We start from the raw sequence: 27,818 nt of genomic DNA, 5'->3' as shown, positions 1-27,818 counted from the left end.
TTTTGATGCCTTCAGTGTGAATCTACAGTCATGAAAATAAAGAAACTCTTTGAATGAGAAGGTGTGTCCAAACTTTTGGTCTGTACTGTTTATATAAAGAAAAAGAAAAACTGCATTAGAAACTGCATTTCAGAGTTGTTTTTCTATAGGGCCTGCCCTATGTAATGCTAAATCTATTTTTTGAGCTAATAAGTGTATTATAATGTACATTCCTCATTGTAAACAACCCCAAAACGGTACTTTGATCCATTCACGCATTTCTGAGTATTCCTAATATAATGATATTCCTCCATATCATGTTTTAAAAAAGTACCAGGAATGCTTTTGGAAAATAGATCAAAAAATGATCGGAGTGGGACTATAGGTACTTCAGAACTTGAATCATCTGTAGGAACCCTTAAAAATATAGAAAATGAGTTTCAAAGCAGTTGTTGCCATTCTAAAATTCTTTGTTTCAGACCCAAACAAAAGATGTTCAGAGAAGCTGAGTGTGCTGATCATCATCTCATCATCTCATCACCTCCTCCTTGTATCCCATGTGGAGCTTCTCATTGCCTGACTCCATAAAATAACTGAAGCCCTCAGAGTTGGTTTTTAGGGTTAGCAGAGAAGTGAAAACTAATCCTCCCACTGGGAGCAGCCACAAAAGTTCACACAGCTATTTAAAGATTTGGGAATAATACGGAGGCTTGGATGAAATCCTGAAAAGACAGATGCACACAAACACAGTTGATGCCCTAAATTCCTCTGCTCATCACAAAGACAGAGAGAGCGGGGTGCATCTTTAAAGTCTGAGCATCTGTCATCTCTCAAAGGCTTTTATTTTGAAGAGCCTGCTTTGGAGACATGGTCTCATTCCAGTCCCTCCCCAGTGTTTATTAATAAACCCAAACAGATCTGCGGTAGTCATGGTCACACATAGCAGCACCAGGACTGAGAGGGAGGAGGCCAACTGTCTTTACCCCCTCCCCAAACTCATCTGCGCACATTTCCCCCCCCCACACTGAGCCGGCGTTGAGCTCTGTAGAACAGCTTCTTCATCTGAGCCTTCATCGCTGGGGAGGAGCCGTGGATCTGTGATGCTCAGGCGTAAGTTCTGCATGGTTTGATCTGAGGGAATCCTGCAGTTACACATTTCTAACTCATAGAACTTAACATGGATGTTCCTCCTGTTTGTCTTTAAAGTTGAATTTAGGTCAGAATGTTCTTGGTACGTCTTCCTGAAAGACAGCTGGTCTCAAGTCCTCCCCAGGTTATTGGGACATTTTAAAAAGCAGTATGAGTGGCTCTGGATGTTGTTTCTTTGTTGTAAGGAGGCACTCTGTCTTCCTTACAGTCTGTCCTGTCGTTCTGCTACAGCAGACAGTCCGGCTCATGAGGCGTTTATGTGCCTGCAGGAACAGGCTTGTCCCAACACGGCCAACTTCAGGAGTCTGGGCATCTCGCCTAGAGGAACAGCTGTCCGCCCAACATGCACACGTTTTTGTCTCCGGCCTCAGTATTAATCCAACACTTGTACAAGTGCAGCGTCAACACAATATTTTCAGCTTCATGAAGCACAGTTTTACAGTTACCACCACCATCATCAGTGGCTCAGCACCTCACAGCTGTTTGTGACGCATCAGGAAACATCAAGGATTTAGATTTAATCGTTGATGTTATTTAAAGACCCATGCCAATGAAAATTGTGTTTTTAACAATCAGAATGATTTTTCTTTATATGGTGCCTTATGGGCACCCAAGGTTGACTTACTGGTACAAAACAATCATAAAACACAGTTACAAAAAAAAACAGTAGTTAAAAAAATGTTTTAACATGTTCTTGTGGCATTTTTCTGATGATGGAGGACAATAATAAAGAAAATTAAGCTTAAAACTGCATTTATTTTATCAAATCACTGTGAATCAGGAGCAGATGACTAAAAAAGCTGTTGGAAAAAGATCATATTTGTGACGTAGAAATTACGCTGGGTGGGCCACAAGCTCCCTGCTCTGCTCCATTCTGATGCATAATTCTGCAGACAAACAGATCCGTGAACGTCTTTGTTTCCTCGTCTGAGCTGGAATCTGGATCTAAACAGCTCCGATATTGCTCGCCATTTTTGTTGAACCACTACTATTAGGTTAGGGTTGTGAGGGGCTGTAAGCCAGTGGGAAAGAATATAAACAGATAGATGATGGGAAGGGGAGGTGGGGTTGCCTGCATGCCATCAGCCCTACCTCCCCCTAACTCAGACTACTGGCGCTCTGCAGAAACTATGTCCCAGAAAATGACACGTTTTTTTGTTTTGGCTAAAAACGGCATCATCATAATGAAAAGTGGGAACAAAAAGATGACCAGAGCGGGATTTTAAAGCAAGACCAAATGCAGTTTTCCATGACAAAAATACAAATGGATGACGCTTTTAATGCTGAAAGTGATTTTTAGAAAGAAATAGGGTAAACTTACAAGAAAAAGCTGCATAATACTACTTCAAATTCATTTTGTTGTTGTTGTCAGTTTGTTCAAAAAATGGAATCATAACCTTCTATCATGACACTCATGCTTTCATCTGCTGGTTTTAGGGTTCGGCAGCTTCCGAACAGTCAAACAAGGAGTCAGGTTAAACTGATGGATGACAACAAGGATGATTGTCCTTCTGGCTTCTCACAGCTCTTCATCCAAGAGGATGACTCTAACAGATCCATCATGGAACAGGGAGAGTGCAGCGAACAGCCACCAGGGCGTGGTTCAGGAGAAGCACGGCTCAAAGAATCTTCTCAGGTGAAGCCATATCTGCAGGAGATGGACGTCTTACTGAAGAGCTGCTCAGAGCTGACTGGAATTTCCCACAAGTTAGTGAGCGAAAGTGAAATGAGTGACGGGTCGGATGAGGTTTCAGGAGAAGCTGCTGAAGGATCATGCAGGTCTTTCCAGGCTTATCTGTCCACCAGCTACATCGACACACATATAGACGGAGCTGGAGCAGAAGTCGCAGCAGAACCGGGACTCGGCGGAGGCGGCGCCACAGAAGCTTCTCCCCTCACTTCAGCGGGAAACAGACTGAGTCAAAGCATGGTGGAGTATGAAGGACAGCTCATGGGGATGCTGGCCATGCTGGAGAGGTGCATGGAAGAGGCTGGCATGGACTTTGAGCCCCAAGACTGGACGCCAGATTCAGCTCAGGAGTATGTGCACATCAGCAAGAGCCCTCGTAGGTACAGAGGCACCACCCTTGGAGCTTTAATCCAAGAAGGGATGGAGACCGATCCAAAGTTTGAATCCTCTGGAGAAGGAGACACAGTGTCCACAGAGGATGAGAGCAGAACAACTCTGAGTAGAAACCAGGAGAGTCCTCCACTCAGCTGGGAGAAGATGGACCGCATTGCAAAGGAGAAATCAGAAGGTCTTCATCATCCACACTTTATGTTTTCAGGTCTACTGCTGTCTACAGGACAAACTGAGGAACATTCCCGGTCCTGTGATGACACACCAGAACCAGATTTTATTGACTCACGGGAAGCTGAGAGCCGTGAATTCAGAGAGACGTTCGGTCAAGAATCCACTCTGAGTCACTCAGGAAAGCTTGATTCTCAGATGGACGTCTGCATAGAGAGAGTGCAGCAGCTGGAGAGGAAGAGGAGGGAGCTGCTGGTGGAGGTCCTCCAGCTTCGAAGCCAGAAAGATGAAGAGGAGGAAGACGGACAGAACCGACATGAAGAGGAGTCAGAGGAGTTGATGGAAAGCAAGGTGGTGGAGTTGATGAACGCTTTCAAGAAGGAAGAGGAGGCGAGACGAGAGGAGAGCAAAAGAGAGATTCAAGGTCTGAAAGAAGAGAGAGCTGAGGAGGAGAAGAAGGTGTGGAAGGTGGACCTGGAGAGGCAGGGGCTGCAGGAGCAGATCCGGACACTAAAGACCAAGCTCTTCTCAATGGTCAGGGACTGCGTGTACAGCCAGGCAGCTCTGAACCACCAACGCCGTGAGGCGGAGCTGCAGAAGAGAGAGGAGGTAAGATCTCTCCCCCGAAGGAGAGCATCGTGAAACTGCTTCCATGTCAAGATCTCCTCTTCCTGTTTACAGGAGAGACTAAACGGCCTGCTGCTCCAGCTGAAAGAGGAAGGCTGTCGGCTCAGATCGGCACATCAGCAACATCTCAAGGAATTGCAAACACAGCTTCAGGCCCTGAACTCAAAGACCTGCAGCTCTCAGGAAGAGCTGGGCAGGTGCTGGAGGCGCTCCTGTGGAGACGTGGAGGAGTTCCTGCAAAGGGAGCGCAAAGCACTGGAGGACAGGTACGTCTTCTGTCTGTGGAGTGGAGCGACAGAGACAGAGGCTGTGGCTCCTCAACGCTTTAGAGGAGAAACGGCCGTGGCTTTGAAACTCAGCTGCTTTCATTTTCCAGGTTTGAGCCCGTTTTGCTGGCCTTGTTGAAACGGAGAGATGCAACAGCCGGTGCTCTGCTGAAGGCAAAGGAGCAGAGCCAGGAGCTGAGGGGGCAGCTCACTCCTCTGAGAGAGGAGGTCCAGAAACTGCTCCTGCAGAGGGCCTGCTTAGGGGAGAAAGCCAAACTCATTGAAGTTCAGCGGCAGGAGGAGGCGGATGGCTTCAAGGTGTGAAACTACAGAAAAGAACATCGCTAAAAGCACAAAACATGAGTGAAAGCATTCATGCCTTTCAGGAACGACTGTTCCATCTGGAGGAGAACAGAAGAACCCTGAAGACGGAGTTGGAAATTCAGAGGAGAAAAAACAAAGAGATGGAGGAGACGAGGGAGCTCCTCACCAAGCAGCTCCTGCTTCACAGGTCCGCGTTTTGACTCCGCAGCATAATTTAAAGCTACAACATACAAAAAAAATGACATTCTTCTCCTTCCAGGGCCGTAAATGACGAGGGAAACAATCAAGAGGAGAAAAGCTGATCTTCTCTGTGTCTTCATGAGTTTATTTGTATTTTTTAATCCTGTGGAACTTATGTATGCACTTTGATACAAAAAAGAGAAAGTTTGCTTCAAACTGTTGTTTCTTGCAGAGAGTTTTTTTTTTGGAGGGGGGTGAATAAAAGCCTGTGTTTATTTTACCCTGTGACTCACGTCTGTCTCCTCAGAACAGAAGGTCCTTCAGCTTATAAGGGCAACATGCTTGAAGCTCCACAGCACTTAACTGCAGGACGAAGTGACACTAAGCCGGGAAAACTCAAGTGCACCAATAAATCAAAGCAAAAAAGCAACGGCTCTGCAAAGTCTTCCCTTAAAATCACTGCAAAGGAAACGGTTAACGTTCCATGAAGGAGAATGAAAAAATAATGTTGGTCTGAAAACAATTTGCTGTACTAATAATTAGTGAGCAAACAGAAAGATTATACCTGATTTTTTTAATATGTTGTTATTAGACCAAACCAAAAATAGAACAAAAAGATTCAAAATATTCTTCTGTGGCTTTTGATTCTGGAAAAGGATGATTTTTACTCATTTTTTTTCCGGAAAATAATCTACTTCTCTAGATTTTACTGATCTTTTATCAATAACTTGCTTTTTCCTCAACTTTCTGCTTTTTGGCATCACCAGAACCGACTTGATTTATCCAACTATTCTCCACTAAAGAAATATTTGATGTAAAAAGAGAAAAGACTCCAAAATTCAGACATGTTGCGCTTTCTAGTGGTTCTTTTTCCTGACTTTGCTTTTTCTGCCTGGCCATTGGCATCAAACGGTCCTGTTCATCAGACGTGTCAGTGTTCCTTCTGCTCTGGTCTGCTGAAGCAGAAGGAAGCCACAATCGGTCCTGATGAGGCCTCATGTCTGTGAAAAACTGTGCAGTGGGGCCAGGCTGCCCCAAAGCGCCAGGCATCAACAAGGAAACGGCCTTTAGCTTTTCCATCATTTTGAACCCACAGCATGAAAAGTCGTCTCCACATTTAGAATCACTGTAAACAGAGATTCACAGCTGACTTTTCCTGGTTACTGATATTCAAAGCAAACATTTAAGACGTTAAAAATCCCAAAAATGTTTTCAGATTGAGTTTGCTGACTCAATAACTAGCTTTGTTTGAACTTCTAACACATTTAGGGATCCCAGCTGAGGCGATCTGCACGGACTCAGTCAAGCTTAATCTTCAACAGGAAGAACGAAAGAAGCAAAGTTTAGGGCTGTTTAGAAAAAGTGGCTCCAGGTACCACCAGATGTTTACACATCTTATTCTGACTCTGGAAGAGGCTAACTGGTACCATGAAGAAAGCCGTAAAGCCTCAGATGCACCACCTGCTGCCCACTAAGAGGCATTACATGTGAGTCTATGGATAACATTCTGGTGCAGTTTCTTAAGAAAAAAACTCAATAACTTTTTGTAAACTAATCTAATATAAAACTGAATATGTGATTACCATCAATAAAATATTAATGGCTATTAATGCCGGCTGGTTTAAAATACTGTAAATATGAGGCCATCTAGAAAATGTTTAGCATAAAGGAACATTTTTTAAATCTAATCTGTATTTTCTTAAGCAAATTGGTGTCGATTTCAACAGTATAGATTTTGCCGTTAAAACTCATAGATGACAATCAAAGAATTGGATTTTTTTTTTTTCCAAGCATCACTTCTGCCCATGCTTCAAATGCTGTCAAATTTGACCCTTTTAAATGTTTAAACCTTTATGTTTGAGCCATTAATTGCAACTGTTTACATTCACAACTAGAACAGAAGTAATTCAAATTCAATAAAAGTCTTATATCTCCAAAGTTTTTTTTAAAATTGTACTCAAAAAAATCAATGTAACTTTATGATTACTCAAGTAAAGAACAGTGACTTGAGGAAAAAAACTAAAAAGTAACTGAGAAATAAAGGTAATCAAGTTCTAAGTACCAGTTTTAACATTTCTCATTTATTCAGAGCATAAAAAATCAGGCAAATTGGAAACATAAATAAATAACTTCTGGTCAGTCAATTCAGAAAACTAAATCAATAATTCATGCAGAAGGAAATTCTGAAAATGTAAGTAACATTTTGAATGCCCTGAATAAAAATCACAGATTTCACCATCCTAGATGCAGAACAAAAAAGAGGAAAACAACATTTGTCCATATCAAAGAACTATAGTACTGCATAGAATGTGTGTTTTTTTAGGGTTGTCAATTTTGTTTAATGGATCTACATGATGTAATTTTTCCCCCCCAAAAAATTATTTCTGCAACTTCAAAAGGAATTGCCCATCTGGGACAAATAAAGTTGTTTGAATTGAACTGATTTGAAAAAAGAAAGAACACTTCTTTAAGAGAACCTTCAGTAACATCATTTGTTGTGTTTACAGTTTGCCAACAACAAAAAAATTACTGTTCTTAAATTCTTCTTGGCTAAAAATATAACAGTTGTGAAAACCTTTAACTTATGTAAGAAAACAACTAAATTACCTCTGAGCAAAAAGTGTTCTGTGTAAGTATACTATACTTACTGGTAGTCCATACAAAAGGTGAGGACGTATTCTTGAAGTCTACTTTTAATGTGCTATCTTTATAATGTAAATTTCCCACTGTGCTCGTCCCCAGCCCCAATAACACACAGGGTTGTGTCAGGAAGGGCATTCTGCGTAAAAATCTCTGCAAAACCACCTGTGTGAATCAGTGAAAGCTAATTCTCTGTGGCGACCCCTGAAGGGACATGCTGAATGGTGAACAAACAATCTATTGTAAATTTAAAATGTTGCAGTTTAATCTGAGTATTTATTGGTATTTAGTTAGGATAATTCCCACACTACACATAGATGGTCTGTACTTGCTATATTTAGCATGTACTTGGTAAAATAAACTGCAGGTTTACTACATTTTGCTGAGGGACTTAAAACATCAGGCATGCAGCAAAAAATAAACATGCAAACAAATCAAAATAAAAACAACTATTTAAAATGACATCACAATGTTTTCTGAGTGTTGGTAGATTATTTATTTATTTATCTTTTTATCTATTTAGTTTGTTTTAAACAGAAAACCAACAGAAGAAAATCCACTCCTCGCAGTGTAAAACGCACTGATGTTCGTTCTATGTATGCTGAAATGACAACATACATTTTCTTGTTTTCTATTGGTCAACAAGGAAAGCTACTTTAGTAAGAGGCTATGTGATTGGTTGCTTTTATCCGGGGACTTGTTTGCTTCAATAAAACGACGTCTGATTGGATATGGTCACTTTTTGTGATGTATCATTGGCTATGATTACACCGCGGGTCCTTGAATCACCCATACTGCAATGTAGAAGTCACCGAAGTTGCTAAAAAAAAGTCCGTTTGTAACGTTGACGTTCAGAACGTCCACAGTACTCAGACGTCATGACATCCGGGGATTTGTCGAGCGTCCTGAACATCCTCCGGTCGCTCTACAAACGCACGCGGACGCTGGAGGAGTTCGCTGACGGCGTTGTGTTCAGGGAGGGACGGAGAGCTGCGCTGCTTCAACCTTCGGACACACACAGCTTTAAGTCTTTCGTTCGGGGAGTGTTTGTGTGTTCTGATGAGGAGCTGCAGGACGTCCCGAGCTGTAATCAGGTAATAATCCCGTTATAATCTCTGGAGAAGATCTGATTTCTTTTCTCTGCTGGTTTCACGAACATTTCTGAATTTATCTGAAGTGTTACGTAGCATCAAACCGTAATAACGTATTTATACTCACTAATAAAACTGGCTGTGCCATGACTCTTATTGATCCGAAATATGGTGCTAATTGTTCTCTTATTTGGGCTAATCTCTTAAATTTTGACAAAGCTTTGTGACTAAATTCCGTCTGGAAATTTCCTGGACACGTGCCCGCTTTTTTTTCCTTCATGTTTTCTCTTTAACCTCCTCAGACCTGCACGTTTCCAGAGCTCCTGGCTTTTATCCTCAACAGCCTGAAAAGGAAAAGGAGGAGAAATGTTTTGGCCCACGGCTACAACTTCCTGGGTGTGGCACAGGAGGACCGGGATGCAGACCACTTCCGCTTCCAGGGAGATCTGTCTCAAAGCGCCGCCTACATCCACAGCAGCGACCTGTGGAAGAAGGTCACGGCGCGCCTCGGCACAGACGTCACCCGCTACCTGTTGGGGAGCTGCTCCGTCTTCGTGCTGGCACCTCCTTCCTGCGTCTTCCAGATCTGCGGCGTTCCAGCGTATGACAGAGTGTCCATGACCACCGCCTCCAGCGGGTTTCTTCTCCGGCCTCCGTCGAGGAAACACAAAAGTTTTCAGGTCGGAAAGAAGACACGCTCAGCGAACCTGACAAAGACAGGCTCCGTTGGAGATGTGGAGGAAAGCAGGAAGAGGAGGAGAGTGGAAAGTGAAGTCAGCACGAGGAAAAGAAAAAGAGAATCTGAGGAGGAGGAATCAAGAGAAAGGAGGCGCGGCGTTCATCATGAAGAGAGACGGCAGCATGAAGCCGTTCTTGATGAGTCAACACTTTCAGGAAAGTCTGGAGAAAACGATGCAGCTGCTGTCAAGCCGCCTCCTGAAACGTCAGCAGCTCCTCCGCCTTTGGAGGGAGGTCCCAGCTGGAGATCGGGGGCGTTCCCGCCTTTGCCGTCCTCCCAGTGTTTTATCCGCACGTTGGGGTTCCTTTACGGCGGCCGTGGCATGCACGGCTTCTGTCTCAACAGGAAGAGGAGAACCGCTGCTGGACCCAGGCGCTTACAGGGGCAGGATTTGGTGAGACTGGTCTTCTTTGAGGGTCTGCCGTATTTAAACGGACAGGAGAGGAAGCCGAAGAAACTCCCCCTGCGCTACTTTAACATGGTCCCGGTGTTTGGCCGGCTGCTGCAGAGGCACAGAAAGTGTCGCTACAGCAGCGTTTTGCACCGGATGTGTCCAGTGGTTGAGCTGAGCCGTGCGGCTCAGGGGGAGCTGAGCTCGCTCATCCCTCAGCACTGCGCGCCGCATCGGGTCTACCTGTTTGTCAGAGAATGCCTCACCGCCGTCGTCCCTGAGGAGCTGTGGGGCTCCGACCACAACCGACTCCAATTCTTCAGCAGAGTCAGAGGCTTCCTGAAGAGCGGCAAGTTTGAGAGAATCTCGGTGGCGGAACTCATGTGGAAGATAAAGGTGATGGACTGTGATTGGTTGAAGCTCCGCAGGACAGGTGAGAGGATTGGAGAGGATCTTCTGTTTGGTTCCTCTGCTGTTTTCATGAAAGATTCTTCTGAATCTCCTGTAGCAGGCCGCTTCCCCCCCAGTGAGCTGGCCTACCGGACGCGGATCCTGAGTCAGTTTCTGACCTGGCTTCTGGATGGCTTTGTCGTGGGCCTGGTCCGGGCCTGCTTCTACGCCACAGAAAGCGTGGGACAGAAGAACGCCATCAGGTTCTACAGGCAGGAGGTCTGGAGCAAACTCCAGGATTTGGCTTTCAGGTTCAGACTCTCCAACACAAAACCTCCCCTCGCCTTCGGATCAGCCTTTGGAACCATACCTGTGTTTATGTGATAGAAGGCACATCGCTAAAGGCGAGATGGAGGAGCTGAGCCCAGCTCAGGTGGCGTCCCTCCCCAAAGGCACGGTCATCTCCCAACTCCGCTTCATTCCCAAGACGGACGGGATGAGGCCCATCACACGGGTCATCGGGGCAGACTCAAACACACGGGTGCACACAGACGAGATCTCCTCTGTCCTCTCTTAGCATGCCGGGTTCCTAAACGTGACCTTCTCCACAGCTTCACCACAAGCGCATCCGTGACCTGATGAGCATGCTGCAGGCGCGTGTGCGCTCCGCTCCGGCGCTCCTGGGCTCCACCGTCTGGGGCATGACGGACATCCACAAAGTGCTGCGCTCTCTGGCACCAGCCCAGAAGGACAAACCACAGCCGCTCTACTTTGTAAAGGTGAACCTTGTCCTTCCAGGAACATCCGATGTTTTCCTTTCTCCACCCGTCTCTGACGGGCTCACCTGTGGGTTGGGCTGAAGGTGGATGTGAGCGGCGCCTACGACAGTCTGCCGCACGACAAACTCAAGGAGGTGATCACCGAGGCTTTGTCACCCGTCCAAGAGGAAGTCTTCACCGTCCGCCACTACGCTAAGATCTGGGCTGATTCCCACGAAGGCCTGAAGAAAGCCTTCGCCAGACAGGTGCAGATCCAGAGGAAACTTGGAGAAATGACTTTGAAGTGGAGCGTAAACAGAAAAATCCTGTTTGTTTCCAGATGTTTGCTTCCTGTTTTGATGCTCAGCATTTGCAGTACAGAACATTGTTTTTGGGGTTTAAACTCGTGTGATTGTGGCAAACACAGATTGATGGGATGTTTCCGACTCAGGTGGATTTCTCTGACGGTAGCATGGGATCCACCAGCATGAAGGGCTTTGTGATGTCCCTGCAGAAGAGCAGCAAAGTGCATCACGCCGTCCTGGTGGAGCAGGTACCGTGACCGTCTGCATGTTGTTCCTTTCATGCAGGCGTTACAACATTTCACTGTTTTACTTCTCACGGCTTCTCCTTCAAACAGGCTTTCGGCTCAAATCTTCGAGGCAAAGACGCCTTGCAGTTCTTCACGCAGATGCTCACAGGAAGTGTCGTTCAGCATGGAAAGAAGTACGTTCTTCATCTCCTACATGGATGCAGTAGCTCTGGCGAGCAGGTCGTCCACCAACTGAAGGGTTGGCGGATCGATCCCCGCTCTCCCCAGCCAGCTGTCGGCCCCCGAGCACGGGGATGAGTCAAAATGTGGAGAAGAATTTCCCCATCGAGGGATAAATAAAGTATCAATTATTATTATTATTATTTGTTTGTCCAGGACGTACCGTCAGTGCCGAGGGATTCCTCAGGGCTCGGTGGTGTCCTCTCTGCTGTGCTGTCTGTGCTATGGCCACATGGAGAACGTCCTCTTCAGAGACATCAAAAACAAAGGGTGGCTCTGTTTCTGTGGACACGTCGTTACACATCACCAACACAAGGGGGCAGTCTTCTGACGCTTTTCCTCTGTCCTGCAGGTGTCTGATGAGGCTGGTGGATGACTTCCTCCTCATCACCCCAGACCGCAACCAAGCACAGTCCTTCCTCAGGTACAACACACACACATCTGAACAAACACACACAGACACGCACATGCGTTAACACTCATATAAACACACACAGACACACCCATGCATGAACACACACATCTGAAAAAACAGACACACACATGCATTAAAACTCACACAAACACACGCAGACACACATGCAGAGAGACACACATACATACATAATCCTACACACGCGCGCGTGCATGTGTGTGTGTATAAATGTATATATGTATTTTGAGACTAAATACTGTTTAATAAACATAGTATGAACTATCAGTACATAACATTGTTTATGTACTGATAATTAAAAAACTACACAGTGAGATTACACAAAGATACTTTTGTATTAACATTTGAGGCGTTTTATTACAAAAACAGAAAGCAGCGACAATCGTATGTCATGCTCTGTTGTAAGCCATGCAATGGGGGGAGCGTGGCTTTTAGGCCTGCTGATCCGTGAGGAGCGCGTGCCACGGAAGAGGGGGGGGGGGACGGAGCAGGCAGCAAATTTAAACACGCATGTGCAGTGAAGTATGCATCAGAGGTTGTTCGAATGGCAGTTCTGCATGTCAATCAAGTCCTGTACTTCTCTGTAAGGATTTTGATTGGCTGGTGGATTTTTTAGAAGTACATTTTTATTTTTTTGGTTATTTATCTTTGCTGGCCTTTGATCTACCCTCATGTCCTTGAAGATCTACTGGTCGATCGACGTAATGAGCACCCCTGACTTAAACACACGCGCACACACACGTGCACACACACGCGCACACACACGCGCACACACACGTGCACACACACGCGCACACACACGTGCACACACACGTGCAGACATGTTACTGTCTTCTTCCTCTCTTCCTGGTTTCTCTGTAAACAGACTGCAGAGGAAGTCGTTGTGCATAAACTAAATCAATCATTTAGTTCACACACGAAACTCTTTGGTTTCTCTTCACTGTGACCCCACCCTTTCTCGTGTGAAGTATCTTGCTGGCTGGAGTTCCTCAATACGGCGTGGTGGCCAACCCGCAAAAGGTGGTGGTCAACTTTCAGGGGTCAGAGGGCGGCGGCGCTTTCCCCGACATCCGCGTGCTGCCTCCTCACTGCCTCTTCCCGTGGTGCGGCCTTCTGCTGGACACCCGCTCGCTGGATGTGTGCAAAGACTATTCCAGGTAAAAGCCTCCACCCTGAACCAGGGGACTGCAGCGAACACGGGAACATCACAACCTTCAGCCTAACTCCCATCACTGAAACCTCTCCCAGCTATGCAGGCCTCTCTCTGCGCTACAGCCTCACGCTAGGCTCCGCCCACTCCGCAGGACAGCAGATGAGGAGGAAGCTGATGTCCATTCTCAGAATCAAATGTCACCCTCTGTTTTTGGACTTGAAGGTTAGTAGATAAAAGATGCTTTGGTTCTAACGAATGACTAGAATGAAACAAAGAAAGAGTTTGATACTTTATAGCTCAGATGTGTTGGTCTGCATCCAAAAACTTGTGTTGAGTTTGGTTTAAATATTTAAATACACATGTTCCTCTCTTTTGTACTGCAAAGTTGAGGGAAATCTAAACTTTAAACCTTAAATCATAATTTCCTAAACTCCAGCTTTGTATTGTAAACAGACGAGTGTGAATCTAACAGTATCATCATATGACGTCAGGAAACCGCCTGATTTCCAGAGGCCTGAAGGTCACGTTCTTCTGTTTCAGCCAATAAAGTATTACCGATGTTTCTAAAAGCAATGGAAACGTTTGTAAAAATCCGACTGAAGCCATTAGGAGAACTTTCTCCATAAAAACATGAAAGGAGGAAAAAAACGGTTGAAAATCCTCCATCAGATGACGAAAAGAAGATGTTCTGGAGTTCTTTCTGAGAAACTGGTGGATCCTAACTGAACATCGTTCCTGTTCAGATCTTCTAGAGACAATGAGGTCAAACATCTTAGTGATAGAAAAGGCCCAAATCCCACCGCCGTTCATCTGCTTCTCCTGCCCTGCAGCAGATGTTGGAGACACGCCGAGTCTCCGTCCTCTTCTCTTCACTGACCAGGTTCTTTTGATCAATCCCTAAACTCTCTTCTCAGACTAATTCCCTCGAGTCTGCTTACAAGAACATCCACAAGCTGGTGCTGCTGCAGGCGTGCAGGTAAGACGACGAGCTGCGGCGCCATTTGTCTGATGACCTGAAGTTTTAGGTTCGATTCTGTGAAGACGCACAGGAGGGAAGGGCTCCAGAAAATAAATAAATAAAGAAAAAAACATCAACGTCTTCATTCCTATTCTGGATTCTATTTAGTCCCAAATTCTTCACTCAACTGCTCATTAAAATAAAGATGACACTTTTATTGTCTAACCCTCTAATGTTTCATATTAAGTTCTATCATTAAAGACTCACTCTGATGCTCTGATGAGGGTGCTGTTGGTGTTTTTAACATGTTCTTGGAGCATTTTTCTGATCAGAGGACAAACACTATAGTACCAAAAGTATCCGCTCACCTGCCTTGATTACATATGAACTGAGTCTGCATGACTGAGGGCTTAATGTAAGACACCTGTGACCAGAAGAAGTGATGAGGACACCTGATCATTTGGATGGATGAGCCAATACTTTTGGTAAAATAGTGTATATAGAGTAGATTAAGCTCAAAATTGCACTTGTCAGTATTTCTTTATTCAAATCATTGTGAATAAGGAGCAGATGAAAAATGCCTTTGAAACAGCTTCTAGTTGTAACAAAATAAGTTCTAGTAATCTACAATCGGTGGTCCAAAGTCTTCCTTCTCCATTCTGATCGTCCACCATCAGACAAACGGATCCATGAACGTCTTTGTTTTCCTGGTCTGAGCTGGTATCTGGATCAGAATTGAATGGCTGGATAGCTACGATGTTGATCACCATTTTTGTTTCACAGTAATGTTAGGTTGGAATTTTGATGTGCTGGAAGGTAGCAGTGTGAAAACAGAGAGCTCTCAGCAGCAGGGAGGGGAGGGGAGGGGAAGGGAGGGTGTGGTTGCTTTATGCCAACGGTCCCGTCCACAAATCAGAGGTGAATTTCTACTGAATTCCTGCTGCTCTGCAGAAACTATGTCCTAGAAAACAACAGAAATGTTTGATTTTGGCTAAAAGTGGCGTCATCCTAACTAAAAGACCACTGGGAACGCTCTGAAAATAGATGGGATCGGACTTTAAAACTGTTTATGTCTCTCTTTTGCTCATTTAAAGACTTTTTCAAAGTCCAATCCTTTGTTCAAATAAAGTCTTTTGGTGTTTAGCGTCTCAGAACATGCAGGTGTTTCAGCCTTTGGTCTGCAGACCTGCAGCCTCCTCTGTGTCCGCTCTGTCCAGGTTCCATGTCTGTGTTCAGAGTTTACCCTTCGCCCAGACGGTCGCAAAGAACCCAACGTACTTCCAGCAGATGATCTGGGACATGGCGCACTATGCCAACGCTCTCATCAGGCGCAGCAACACAGGTACTTTACTTTATTCTCTTTTCCAGCTCAAAGAAACGGTCTGTTAGTCATTTTAATGGTTGGTTTGTTAGAATAATAAAACAAGAAACAGCAAATCTAGAAAAACCCATGCAGAGCGGAGGAAGATGAGTGAATCCAGGTGAGTTTCTCATCTCAGGCTCACTTGAACTCAAGCAGTCAGTCAGATTCCAGACTCTCCACCATGACTATGATCACAGGGAGGTTCAGAAAAGCCTGGAACAAACCACCAAACCTTTGGTTTGAAGAACCAAGAAGAAGCCGTTAAGATCCTTAGATCTCCTGGTGCTTCGACAATAAGTGTGACTGCAAACCAGAACGTCAGTGTTGCATCACAGCTTCACCTATTAAGATGTGGATCAGTTTAGTGTTTTTGTCTTTTATGGCTCAGAGAAACCCCGAACAGAAGGTTGGAGCCCTGTCTCCTCTGCCAGGTTGTGTGCTCAGCTTCCCCTCTCTCCTCCAGGGTTGGTTTTGGGGGATGGAGCTCAGAAGGGCAGCGTTCAGTACGAGGCCGTGGAGCTGCTCTTCTGTCTGGCCTTCCTGCGGGTTCTGTCTAAACACCGACCCGTCTACAAAGACCTGCTGCCACGCCTGCACAAATGTGGGTGTTCCACCAAGCACTAAGTATAAAAATGAAAGTCACTCAACACCTGAACGAAATATTCTAAGACTTTTAACACTTCAAATCATCAGCTGAATATGCAGAAGACAAAACTTGGCAGCGTTTTGAGAATTTTAGCAGATCATTTTGACCTTTCAAAGGTTTGATCAGCCAAAGGCTTTCACTGCTCTTGAACCGTTTTTCTGATGATGGAGGACATATGTTAAGAAGATGAAGGTCAAAAATGTAGTTCTGAGTATTTCTTTATTCAGATTGCATTAAACCAGGAGCAGATAAAAAATGTCGTTTAAAAAAGACCATATTTGTGAAGAAGAAAATACGCTGGGCAGCCTCAAGCTTCCTGCTCTGCTCCATTCTGATCATCCTCTGTCAGACCAACAGATCCATGTTTGTCTTTGTTTTCCTGGTCTGAGCTGATCTGGATCTAAACTGTACGACTGGATAGATCTGATACTGCTTAACACGTTTGGTGCCCTGCTAATGTTAGGTTGGGGGTGAGAGAGGCTGTAAGCCAGCAGGTGAGCGTGTAAACAAAGAGCTCTCAGCAATGGGAGAGGAAGGGGGTGGGCTTGCTCTGTGCACAACTCAGAGGTGGGTGAATTTCTAAAGAACTGCTGCTGCTCTGCAGAAACTATGTCCTAGAAAATGACTCGGCTTTTAAAAAATTTTGTCCAAAAATGACAATCACGATTTAAAGACCACTGGGAACGCTTTAACAATAGATGAAGAGACGATTAGAGGGGATCTTTGAGTTCTTTATTCAATCCCGTGTTTGAATTCAGGAGGATTCTTTTAGAACATTTCTTTTCTCTGAATGTGGGTTTAGAAGCTTTGGCACTATTGATGAATATCATGACAAAGCTGCTCGCTGAGAATGGATCAGGACTCTGTTTACTGAACTTGTTTCTTCATAAAACATCTGTCCTCAGGAGACAGAGAGGTTTGCTGAGCTGATGGAGAATCTGAAATCTCCTGGATGAGGCTGGGTTTTGCCTGAAGGTGGCATCAGCTGAGAGGCGTACAGGAATATCCGTGATGCAGTCGAGCATGAACTCTGGCGTTGGGTTTTTATGGTCAGAACTGCAGCACGGCTGTTACAGAAAGACCAAACATGAAAACACAGGAACTTTCCTGGAATACATCTTCTCTTAAAGGTGGATGCTGTGATGGCTGTATCCACGCTGGCCAATCTGAATGTTTTCAGGTGTATTTAGCAGTTTTATAACCAGCTGTTATGGGATTTTACAGCTCAGATGGGTGGATTTTACAGTTCGGAGATGAACTGTAATATCTCAATATCTGCTTTCACCCTCTGGACAGGGAAGCGCCGGTTGGAGAGGCTTCTGGGAGACCTGAGGCTGGCTAGGGTCCGGCAGGCCGCCAACCCCCGGGCTCTGCTGGACTTCCTGGCTATGCAGATGTGAGTCCACAGGTAAAAGCAGCCACAGGAACGGAAATGTGTGGGCAGTTTGACAGCATGGCTTTCACATGAGGATTTATTTTGTTAAAGTGATTAAAAGAAAAGAAAATGGAAGCAAAACGTTGTAATTTTTCTCTCAGATTGACATGATGAACATTCAAGGCTTTTGTTTAAACGAGCAAATGGAATCTTACGTGTTCTGTAAAGCACAGTAAATATGTTTTGGTCATCTCTTAAAAACCACTTAAGCGATAAAACCCGGTGATAAACCGGTGTCGTAAAACAAGCTCAAGTTGATGAATGAAAAACTTGAGAAGAATCCAGCTTCTGACATGGAGCCTGGCTCATTCCTCAGACGCCTGTATCTCTGGACTTTGATTCACTCGCTGCGGTAGTTTTCCACAAAGAAGATATGGTTAGGCTTTAAAAATAACTTGTCTGTAAATATGTGCACGGAAACGTCATCAGCCTCCAGGGATTTCTTTTACTGTCACAAGTACACAAACAAAGTGCAGCCAAGTGAAATAAAAAACCCTGATGTTTGAGGTTTAGCATTGAAACCAGCAGGATTGTTTTTCTCAGCTGAAATGCATGACGAGAAGAGACGTTTGACAGGTTCAAGCCTTTGGATTCCTCTGTTCCTGTACTTCAATCTGAAAGGTGCTGTTGTCGTAGGGGTTTAGGTCAACTGCAGCTGACGACCTTTTGACTCTTGAGCAGATCAGTCTGACCAGAGCCACCAGAGGGATGGAGAGCACAGGAACAGAGCTGAGGAGGACGATGATGGCGAACACCCAGTCCGGATAGTCCTTCACCTCCGTTTGGGGGAAGAGTTCCTACAAAAAAGAAAAAAACAGAATGTTAGGAACCAATGAGAACATGTTTGTGTTAGTGCAGCTCCTCTGTTTCAGTGTAAACACTGCCAGCTGAAACTGGCGTGGGACATGGCATTCAGTCCTGGCCCGATGGGGTTACAGTGAAACACGAAGAGGCAGCAGACATCCGGACGGATTGAAAGCTTCGCGTTATTCCAATTTTAGAAGCCACGTTACGTATGTAGTTCAAGAATCTTACACAATGTGTGAAAGTATTTTCCTGTGTGAGGAAAACAAGGAGTCGTGCCTCTACTGGAACCTTACTAAAAGCTCTGTGGGGAGTCTGCAAAGCCAGAATGTGAAGCTGTGGGATTCAGCAGCTGCACTGATGTACAGCTTTATGTTTAGATGTTTATCTTCCATCGCCAAAGCTAGATGAAAATCATTTTGTTCATTCATCTGTTGAAAATGTCGGTAAGGGGTTGGGGAGTTGGCCTGAACTATAACCAGACGAGAAGAAGGGAACGGCATGAATCCGTCCACCACCGCTTTAGAAATAGACTGGACCACACAGTGACAGCCTGCCAGGCTAAGAAACTGCAATGCAACACCAGAATCTGCTGAAACCAGAACAGAAACAGTCACATCTGGAGCAGGAAAACGATGAAAACAAACTCAATTTACTGAAGCCCTTCATGTGTTTAACATACATGCTCTCACAAATCACTGCAGTTGGTTCTTACTGACTTTAGACAAGAAAACCTCATTTCTCATCAGCCTCAGTCTTGGGTTTGACTTAGAAAGATTCTGAGAAAGGTTCTGCGTCTTCGGGCTCAGCATTAGAGCAGGTCAGCAGCACGTTTATCTTGACACTTTACTTCATGTAGATGGGTTTGTGTGGACCAAACAAGTGCAACCTGCAGATTCTCCATCCATTGGACCAAAGAACAAAGAGCAAATGACTAAAAACCCTAACAAATGAAAGATATGCATCTACAATTTAAAAAAAAAAAAACAGGTTTCTTAACCTTCAAACAGCTGGTTATTCCAAATGAGCCTTTTGTGGAAGCAGCTTTTAATAATTTTGTTGTTTTTGGTAAATGAAGGAATATCAGATCTTTCTGAAACAGTACAATAATTTAAAAGCAGTACAATAATATTAAAAAGTGTGTAAAAAAGCAGCAGAAATGAGAATGTAAGCCTTTGGCTCCATTTGTGGGTTGAATTTGGTTCTCGCTGCTGTGGTTAGTGCTGGCAGTCCTTCAAAGCTTTTCAGATCATGTGACCCACTACCTCCTAATGCTGTAACTCTAAACTGACAGGCAGCCTTTATCAACATCAGGAAGAATCATACATAAACACGCAACACTGCACAGACAATGGCAATAAAACCTCAAAGAAACATGGATTTACTTGCCACTGGAATTTTTTGAATCTACGTATTGTTTTTGCAAACATATAAATTATATGTTAAAAAACATATGAACTCTTCTGTATCTTTTCACTCAGTTTGCTTACATAGGATGGGTTCCATGTGGGATATGTCGGATGGTTCTGTGCTTGGACGATCACGTAGGCGACCAACACCACCAGCAGCATCAATGGACTGATCACCAACCAGCAGGCTTTCCAGTAGATGTTGGGCCTCCTCCCAGTCATTAAATAAATGTCATCACTGAAACTGTCAAAACACAAGCGAGCAAATATCTACATTTAGCATCGCTGCATCAAAACTGCGGTTTAATAAAAAAGATGGAGAGAGAGGAGAAAAAACTTGCGTTTTCATTCCACGGATGTAAATCACACCGATAATTTCAAAGAATGCGATGATGAGCAAAGGGACGGAGCCTACATAGCCGTTAAAGACCTCCACCCAATAGTTTCCTGAACCCAGGCTGAAGATGAGGGCAACCCCGAAGGATATCAGGCACAAGATTCCTAAGAAGGCAGGAAAAAATGAAATCAAACATAAAATAAACAAGAACATCATAGCATAAATGAAAGCTTCCCCGTTTGTTGTCTAATGCTACATTCACACCGGGCTAGAAATGCACATTTAAGCAACCACTTTTAACGAAAAATCTATGTAAACATACATGTATGTTATAAATTCAAAATTCTTGCGTTCACATGCCGTTACACAAGTCAGTTTTCAGGCTCTACGTGTGAAACCGGCGGCCATTCAACGCGTGTTAAAAGTTAAACCAGTTAAACTTTGATCAATCAGGGACTTGGGTTTGGTGGTAACATTTGGGTAGCACCCTTTTCAAAACAAGGAAGTACCAACAGTTTGAAAATTGATCATGAATGGAAAAATTAATAATTGCAGTTAGTGCCCAGCTGGAATTCTATGACACCAAGTTTTTCATAAATCAGAATAGAGCTGTGAAAATAAAAGCCTGGAGCAAGCCTCTTCCAACTGAGTACATGCGCTTGTATCGAACAGCAACAGTCCAGTGTGAACACCGTCTGCTAAAAGCTCGTTCAAGAAGCCATGTTCAGCGTGTTCTTGAACACGCCACACATGCTCATTGAGTACGTAGCATAAGAGAAACTTTGGTACCTGACAGAAGTTCATTGGGGATCATCTTAGGTACCAAGTGGAGTTCTCTGATAGGTGTGATGACACCTTCTAGGTTACCGAACATGGAAGAAAGACCCAAGCTGAAGAGCATGACGAAGAACAACACAGCCCACACCTGAGAACCTGGCATCTCTATCACTGCTTCTGTGAACACGATGAAAGCCAGGCCCGTACCAGAGGCGCTCTGACAGGGATTAGACGGAGATGAAAGGGAATAGACGGTTGTGAGAAAACTGGAGAGCTTAAGGGTCCCAACAGTATTTATAGTAGTTTCAAAGAACAGTACCTGGTCAAGGAATGTTTGGAGGTCACACTCCCTGAGGTTCAAATTTTGGACTTGACCTGGAAATTTCTCATTCAGATGATTATACCACTGATCATAGTTCTCCAATGTGACATTCTGGTCTGAAAACTCAAAGTGGTTGGTCAGAGTCAGGATGTTTCTGTTGACAAGATCGGAAGGAGATTTGATAGAGAGGGTGACATAAGAGATGTAAGAGAAAGTGAATCTGACATTTGAATGCTTACCTCTCTAGACAGGAGTTAAATGCGGATCTGGCTTTAAATCCCAGGATGGAAAATATCGGAATGGATCCATAAAGAGACGTTGCACTATTTATCACACCAACAAGAACGGCATCTCGCTCACAATCATTTCTGAAAGAGAAAACTAAAAACCATGAGGTTTTATTTGTTCATTGTGAAATGTTCTGGTGTCGTTAAGAGGCAGTACCTCTCTGAATTATAGCTCGAGAAGGATATAAGACCTCCAAAAGCCACTGAAAGAGAGAAGAAGATCTGAGTTGCGGCATCTAGCCACACCTGTGGATTCTTGAGTATCTCCCACTAGAACAGGAAGAACATCACATTTAGAACATGTAAAGTATTTGTTTACTCAAAAATAGACAGACTTACATCTGGAGTGAAAAGGTAAGCTAAACCATCTGTTGCTCCGGGCAGTGTGAGGCCGCGAACCAGGAAGATGGTCAGTACCAGGTATGGGAATGTGGTTGTCACATAAACAGCCTGGGAAAATTGATGGAAGGAATTTAAAACCATGTTAAGATTTGAGCTGACACGTGTCAGCACCGTACTAAACTGACCTTGCCAACGGAATCGATGCCTTTAATGAAGCAGATGTAGACGATACTCCAGGCGCTGGCCAGACAGACCACCAACCACCATTGCAGGGAACCACTGGTTTCAATGTTCGGTGTGATGTTCAAGGTCTCTCGATACCAGAAGTAGTTCACCGGAGTGCTTTTCTCACATTCTTCGTTAAAACCTGTACAGACGCCCCATCAAGAGATGAAGTGACTATCATTTGGAAATGTCAAACAGAAACAGCTACCTTTTCTTTTCTTTTTTTTAGTTTAAGCTCGTAGTAAATTAATAGCAACTTTGGTCTTCAAATTTTAGATCATCTACACTGAGGGACCAGCACTTTTTTCCCAACACAATGTCCTGTGTTTTCCACCAATGTTTTATAGTTTTTTTTTTTTCCCACCAAACAAAGAAGCCCTAGTGACAATGAATCAGGTTTCAGGAAGACAAGTGTCTTTAACTGAAAGTCTATACACAAGTTGATCAACTGAATGAATGAATCGGACCCAAATAGATTTTATATATGGTTTTTTATGTATTATCTGTATGCATCTGTTATTGGAATGAAAGAAGTCTGCAGATTTCCTACCAACCTGTTACCCTCCAGGGTCTGATCCAATATAGAGACTTAAGATGTCCCGTTGTCGTATTTTAAGATATTTTATGGCTTTCTGGCATAATTTTATAAATCGTGGTGGAAAGGACCACTGATTATTCGAAGGGTGTTTTTACTTCTTACCTGTCAGGTTTTCGTTGAGGGGACAATAGCTCCATGGGAGCGGCTCTTGGAAAGAATGAAACAAGTACCAGAGCACCCAGGCCAGGATGGTGTTGTAAAACATGGCCACCAGGAAGGAAACTATCATGGAGGCGATGCCTGTGGAAACAACCTTAAATCTGTACCCGTTTGATGGTGGCACATTTTCTGTTTGGTATTTCAACATAAAAGCTTGAAAAACTGTTGAGGAACACAAAGACCATATGTTTTCCTTAAGCATGAATTAAGACAACATACCAACGCCACCCAGCAAGGGGGAGATGGAGGTCCAAACCCCGATGCTGCTCTTGCGAAGCCTTTGACCTATAGCCAGCTCCAGGTAGAGCAGGGGGAGGCCTTCAAAAACCAGCGCTATCAGGTATGGGATAAGGAACGCTCCTGATGAGAACAAAAGAGGTTACCTCGCAGTTAGGAACCAGGAGGGACTGCCTGCCTTTGCTGGGCTACTTTCATGATTAGCAATCCTTTTTAAGGGTTTGATCAAAAAGATAGAAATTGTACAACGGAAGCTGGAACACCTTTAATAACCATTCGTCATCACACAAAATAAATATTCACAAAAAGATTGAGGCAAGAAAGCAAATTAAAAAATTCAACACTAGAGTCTCAGCTGACAGAACATAACACATACAGCCCACGTATTAACAAAAGTGAATGTGTGAGCTTGTAAAACCAAATTCCACTCTCAACCAGTCTCTTTAAAAAATAAGGAAAAATCTTCGGACCCAACTCCTTAACATCCATATGGCCAACGCTTCCTCCCAAAAAGGAATTTCGGTAAAACATGTACTATCCTCATTCCGCCCAAATATTTCTGCCCATAAATAAAACAAATGAATGGAATCTATTCCCCCATCCCAGACAGAAAGAAAGGATGAAACAAAAAATTAGTGTTTTAAAAGCAGACAGTAAGGATGCAGGATAAAGCAAATAACGCCCAAACGGGTCACTCGGCACTCTAAAAACCTTTCTGCTAGAATCTCACAGATCTGATATGACTCATGGATTTTTTTAAAACTGCGTGTTGACATAACCCTGACTTCTATTCTTCGGGATTCAATGGACTTTTCATTGGAAACTATGAGAAGGTAAATAAAGAAAATACTTCCTGCCCTTTTTTTTTTAACAGGATTATCAAAAATAGATAAGGTTTACCAATTTCCAGTCACTGGTACAATGACTGGATCATAACAACAAGACGGGTTTAAGAGTTGCAAAATTAGGAAAAGATAACATGAAAGATAAAAGAAGTGGTTCATTCTCACCTCCTCCATAGATCTGACATAGGTAGGGAAAACGCCACACATTTCCAATCCCCACTGCAAAACCGATGCATGTCAACAGGTATTGGACCTTGTTGTCCCATTTGGGTCTCTCCTCCACCTGAGAGTCTTGAGTTTTACCCATCCTCAGCTACTAAAAGGCACAGCAGAATCCCAGCTGTCTTTCAAAGATGCCTCCTTCAGGTGTAGCATTAATTGGGGTCAGTTTGTTTGTCTGATCAGGCCTAGAGCCCCCCTCTTCTTGAATAAATGACCCCCGGGGTGGTTTCATCCAGAAGATGTCAGATAGCAGCAGCCTCCTGTCCTCTGTGATTCTGGCAAGGCAGCTATGGCTTTGAGTCCGGAGCACAGATTTTATTGGTTTTCATGAAGAAATCAGGCAATCAGGAAGGGAGTGAGAATACCAGGCGTAATGATTTAGAGGTTAAACCTCCCTCCTAGTTCAAAATGGGAGTGTGCTCGGTTTGGAATTAATGGATAACCTGGGGATGCTGCTTTAGTGTTATGATGACCAGGAAACCAACCACATGCAGTCTGTATGTGGTTGAGATCAGCAGCAGCTGCTTCCCATGAGGGCCCACTATTCAGCCATTCATTTCTGGCACGTTTGCATTTTAAAATGCAAAGCAATACTTTTGACTAAAATAGAGTTCTAGTCAGCTCTTTGTTTTTCATCTGAGCAGGCAGCTTTCTGTACGGGACAAGCTGTCCTTTAAGCCTGACATGTTTGGAGGGCACCTGAGATAAACACAACTCTGCTGATTTATTTCCACTTTATCTGAAAGGGGGAAAAGCGTTTGATATGTTTAGTCAGTTGTGGTTTTAATTGAATCTCTTGTGTGCCGGTTTGCAGAGATCTCCCATTGTGGAGCATGAAGCGGCCGTATGCAGGGGTCTTAGGGTGAAGTCGGATGCTAGTCAATCTTTACTAATTAAACAAACAAAAGGTGCTGGCTGCATTCCTGAAAATGCTAAACGGGGGCAGCTAACCAAAAACTGAAACACAGACAAGAGCGAGGGCTAACATTTAGTCGAGCAAACAAGAAAAGTCTAAGAGAGAACAACAGAGTCACAAATTTGGTAGATGCTGAACCATGGCTGGGCAAACAAAGAGTTCTAAAGTTTGACAGAAGGGCCGTACCAGAAGCAGATGCACCTTTGGTGATCCACCTCAAAAGAGAAAGAAATAACATGGAATTTGGACGAAAACATCCTTTCATTTTGATTGAAAATTGATTTATTTATTTTAAAACAGAACATTTTCTATTTAAAAACCTTGACTTTTGTTCTCATTTTAGTGTCAATTACACCAATGGGTTGATGTCTCTCAGAAAAAAATGCAAACTTAGAGAAATGCTGTGTTCATGTGGCGTTGGAATAATTGTAAAAATGCCTTTTTGATTTAAAAAACACTGACACATTAAGAACTGGGGCAGTGGTTGGCCGCTCGACCTCTGATCAATTTATTGCAGGTCTGATTCCCAAATGCAGAAGTGTCCTTGGGCAAGACACTGAACTCTGGTGGAAGGTTGGTACTTGTGTGCGGCAACAGAGAGTGTGTGAATGTGTGTGTGAATGGCTTCATTCTGCTTTCAATGATCAGGGTCTCCTGATACCAGAAGTAGTTCACCAGAGTGCTCTTCTCACATTCTTCATTAAAACTTGTACAGACACCCAAACAAGAGATGAAATTAATATTTTGTTTTTTGGAAATGTAAAACAGAAACAGCTACTTTTTTTTTTTGTGCTTTAGAAAAGCTCGTAGTAAATTATCTGCAGCTTTTAGGTTATTTTGGCTTCACATTTTAAGAACTCTACACTGTAGGACCAGCACTTTTTTTCAACGCAATGTCCAGTTTTCCACCAATGTTTTATAGTTTGGGTTTTTATTCACAATCAAACTAAACAAAGAAACCCTCTGACAATGAACCAGGTTTCAGGTAGACAAGTGTCTTTAACTGGAAGTCTGTACACAAGTTGAATAATCTGACATAACTCTTATTTTTATGTTAGGAAATCTGACCCAAATAAATTTATTCATTTGTATTTATGTCATTGGAATGAAATAAGTCTGCAGATTTCCTATCAACCTGTAAACCAATATAGAGACTAATGATGTCCAGTTGTCGTGTTTTAACATGTTTTATGGCACTCTGGCATGATTTACGGTAATACGCTGTGGTGGGAAAGAGGTGTGTGTGAATGGATGAATGGGACTGTGACTGTAAAGCGCTTTGGGCCAGGAAGGTAGAAAAGTGCTATACAAGTATATGACAGAAAAACACCACAAACAAAGTTCCATTTATTTGTACACCAGAATTACAGGGAAAATAAAACTTTATAAGGACTATTAATATAATTTATTTCTGCTTTGTGGGTCAGATTGAATAGTTTAACGGGCTGCATATGGCCCGCGGGTTGTAGTTTGCCAATCTATGTGCTAAACTGTACAAAACAGGTAATCAGATGGCCGACAATAACCAACAACAGACATAACACGGAGCCGTTTGTACTGACCTGTTCATCCTAGAGGAAGAAGTAACATTTGTTATTCTTCTGAATGTAATCCAATTTGAACACAAACAGGGGTGTGGTCTTTTCATTGCCAGCACATTTACAGCCTAATGCTCCAGGTCTGACCCTCATGTTTGCCCATTTTCCAAAAAGAATCTGTATTTCTGTCATTGTGTGATGATGATTGCTGCAGAACTAAAAGTAACGCTGGCTGTAAAAGCACGATGTTGACATCACATGATTGAAATCTTTTTTTTATGATTCAGTACTGGTTTCTAGTAGGTCTAAAGGTGGGATAAAAGCAGTTTTGTTTCTTCTGACTGTGACGTGTTTCATTTATTATTACATCTGTAACTAAATGTAGCGTTTAAGACTTGTGCTGTTTCGGGAAAAGGTTTGTTAAAGGCCGGGATTCCAAGAACTGTGGGAAAGGATCGTGTTTTGATGGTTAATGATTCTGGACATCACAGCAGATTCATGCTCACATGCACTTTTCTCTGGAAGACAGAATAACACTTTAAACTTTATTGACTGTAAGGCACATATAAACCCAATCTAACATGAGACAGCAACATCTTATACTCTTAAAGACCGTTTCCATAATCAGGGATTTAAATGCAAACCCTGCATTTTGAATCAAATCTAAAAAATAAACGTAACTTTGCATCTCAGCTGTAAGGTTTTTGGTACTTATTTGTGTTGCTTGCACACATTTTAGAAGCTAGATTTGCATTTAACGTGTAAACATTTGATTCTGGGAAAAACACCAAGTAGGAAACAAGTGTTTCTGTGTGTTTCACAAAAATGATTAACATGTAAAACGTGCTTACAGCAAAAACGAGTCTCGCTAAATGAAGTGATTCCAAGAACTACACTCAATCTGGAGGCAGACATGGAATAGAAAAAGGAAAGGAGGATGGTAATGCATTTCTTGGCTCATAGAGTGTTGGTGGTTAATGATTTTGCTCGTCACACGACACATATGCTAAAAATATTAAACCAGTACAAATGTTTTCGTCCATCTCTCTACCGGAATTTTCCGCTCTTCGTTCCTAACAGGAAGTATGCGCCAAAATCCAATGTCTATAGAGAACCAAGCATCTATTACTCAATCATTCTATTTTTCAGAATAACCATTCTTACTCTGATAGCTTCTTTTTTATCATGTTTTTAATAATCCTCATTTTTTCATTATATTTTACTGTAGTGAAAATTATTCGAGGTATAAACTGAC

General features: G+C 43.3%; 3 protein-coding genes across 7 annotated transcripts; 2 read left to right on the top strand and 1 right to left on the bottom strand.

Annotated features, from left to right (window-relative positions):
• The first annotated feature begins 880 nt into the window (after nt 1-880).
• On the top strand, nt 881-5,056 carry LOC101171927 (syncoilin). Of its 2 annotated transcripts, none has more exons than XM_004074413.2 (6): nt 881-1,089; nt 2,566-3,988; nt 4,061-4,272; nt 4,383-4,590; nt 4,659-4,783; nt 4,856-5,056. In XM_004074413.2, exons 2-6 carry the CDS (start codon nt 2,612-2,614, stop codon nt 4,896-4,898), a joined length of 1,965 nt encoding a protein of 654 aa, XP_004074461.1. In that variant the 5' UTR covers nt 881-1,089; nt 2,566-2,611; the 3' UTR covers nt 4,899-5,056. The 2 variants fall into 2 exon arrangements, with proteins under 2 accessions (XP_004074461.1, XP_011479658.1); XM_011481356.3 differs by having other exon boundaries at nt 916-1,089; nt 2,654-3,988.
• Nucleotides 5,057-8,052: 2,996 nt separating this feature from the next.
• On the top strand, nt 8,053-20,082 carry tert (telomerase reverse transcriptase). 4 transcript variants are annotated; one of them, XM_011481347.3, is made up of 17 exons: nt 8,053-8,510; nt 8,810-10,070; nt 10,146-10,338; nt 10,415-10,568; nt 10,639-10,806; nt 10,890-11,051; nt 11,237-11,338; nt 11,426-11,511; nt 11,714-11,827; nt 11,910-11,981; nt 12,959-13,147; nt 13,239-13,365; nt 14,058-14,119; nt 15,319-15,443; nt 15,928-16,065; nt 17,407-17,518; nt 19,831-20,082. In XM_011481347.3, exons 1-16 carry the CDS (start codon nt 8,295-8,297, stop codon nt 17,508-17,510), a joined length of 3,273 nt encoding a protein of 1,090 aa, XP_011479649.1. In that variant the 5' UTR covers nt 8,053-8,294; the 3' UTR covers nt 17,511-17,518; nt 19,831-20,082.
• LOC101171681 (sodium-dependent neutral amino acid transporter B(0)AT3) lies at nt 17,586-24,459 on the bottom strand. Its single transcript, XM_004074412.4, has 12 exons — nt 24,053-24,459; nt 23,025-23,165; nt 22,749-22,886; nt 22,009-22,190; nt 21,821-21,931; nt 21,639-21,751; nt 21,434-21,562; nt 21,192-21,348; nt 20,885-21,089; nt 20,100-20,259; nt 19,840-20,002; nt 17,586-18,342 (listed from the first exon to the last, which is right to left on the bottom strand). Exons 1-12 carry the CDS (start codon nt 24,192-24,194, stop codon nt 18,124-18,126), a joined length of 1,860 nt encoding a protein of 619 aa, XP_004074460.1. The 5' UTR covers nt 24,195-24,459; the 3' UTR covers nt 17,586-18,123.
• Nucleotides 24,460-27,818: the final 3,359 nt, after the last annotated feature.

The sequence above is a fragment of the Oryzias latipes genome, chromosome 11 (assembly GCF_002234675.1).
Source record: "Oryzias latipes chromosome 11, ASM223467v1".
In the NCBI taxonomy this organism is placed as follows: domain Eukaryota; kingdom Metazoa; phylum Chordata; class Actinopteri; order Beloniformes; family Adrianichthyidae; genus Oryzias; species Oryzias latipes.
This window is presented reverse-complemented; position numbering and strand designations above follow the sequence as displayed.

Excerpts from the sequence above, each read along its gene's own strand:
- LOC101171927 (XM_004074413.2), top strand. The coding sequence starts at position 2,612 with ATGGATGACAACAAGGATGATTGTCCTTCTGGCTTCTCACAGCTCTTC. Across the intron at positions 3,989-4,060 it reads AGCTGCAGAAGAGAGAGGAG|GAGAGACTAAACGGCCTGCT; the intron begins GTAAGATCTCTC and ends TCCTGTTTACAG. Across the intron at positions 4,591-4,658 it reads AGGAGGCGGATGGCTTCAAG|GAACGACTGTTCCATCTGGA; the intron begins GTGTGAAACTAC and ends CATGCCTTTCAG.
- tert (XM_011481347.3), top strand. The coding sequence starts at position 8,295 with ATGACATCCGGGGATTTGTCGAGCGTCCTGAACATCCTCCGGTCGCTC. Across the intron at positions 10,569-10,638 it reads GGGCAGACTCAAACACACGG|CTTCACCACAAGCGCATCCG; the intron begins GTGCACACAGAC and ends CCTTCTCCACAG. Across the intron at positions 10,807-10,889 it reads AGCCGCTCTACTTTGTAAAG|GTGGATGTGAGCGGCGCCTA; the intron begins GTGAACCTTGTC and ends GTTGGGCTGAAG.
- LOC101171681 (XM_004074412.4), bottom strand. The coding sequence starts at position 24,194 with ATGGGTAAAACTCAAGACTCTCAGGTGGAGGAGAGACCCAAATGGGAC. Across the intron at positions 22,191-22,748 it reads CCTCAACGAAAACCTGACAG|GTTTTAACGAAGAATGTGAG; the intron begins GTAAGAAGTAAA and ends GCGTCTGTACAG. Across the intron at positions 21,349-21,433 it reads TTTAACTCCTGTCTAGAGAG|AAACATCCTGACTCTGACCA; the intron begins GTAAGCATTCAA and ends TCTTGTCAACAG.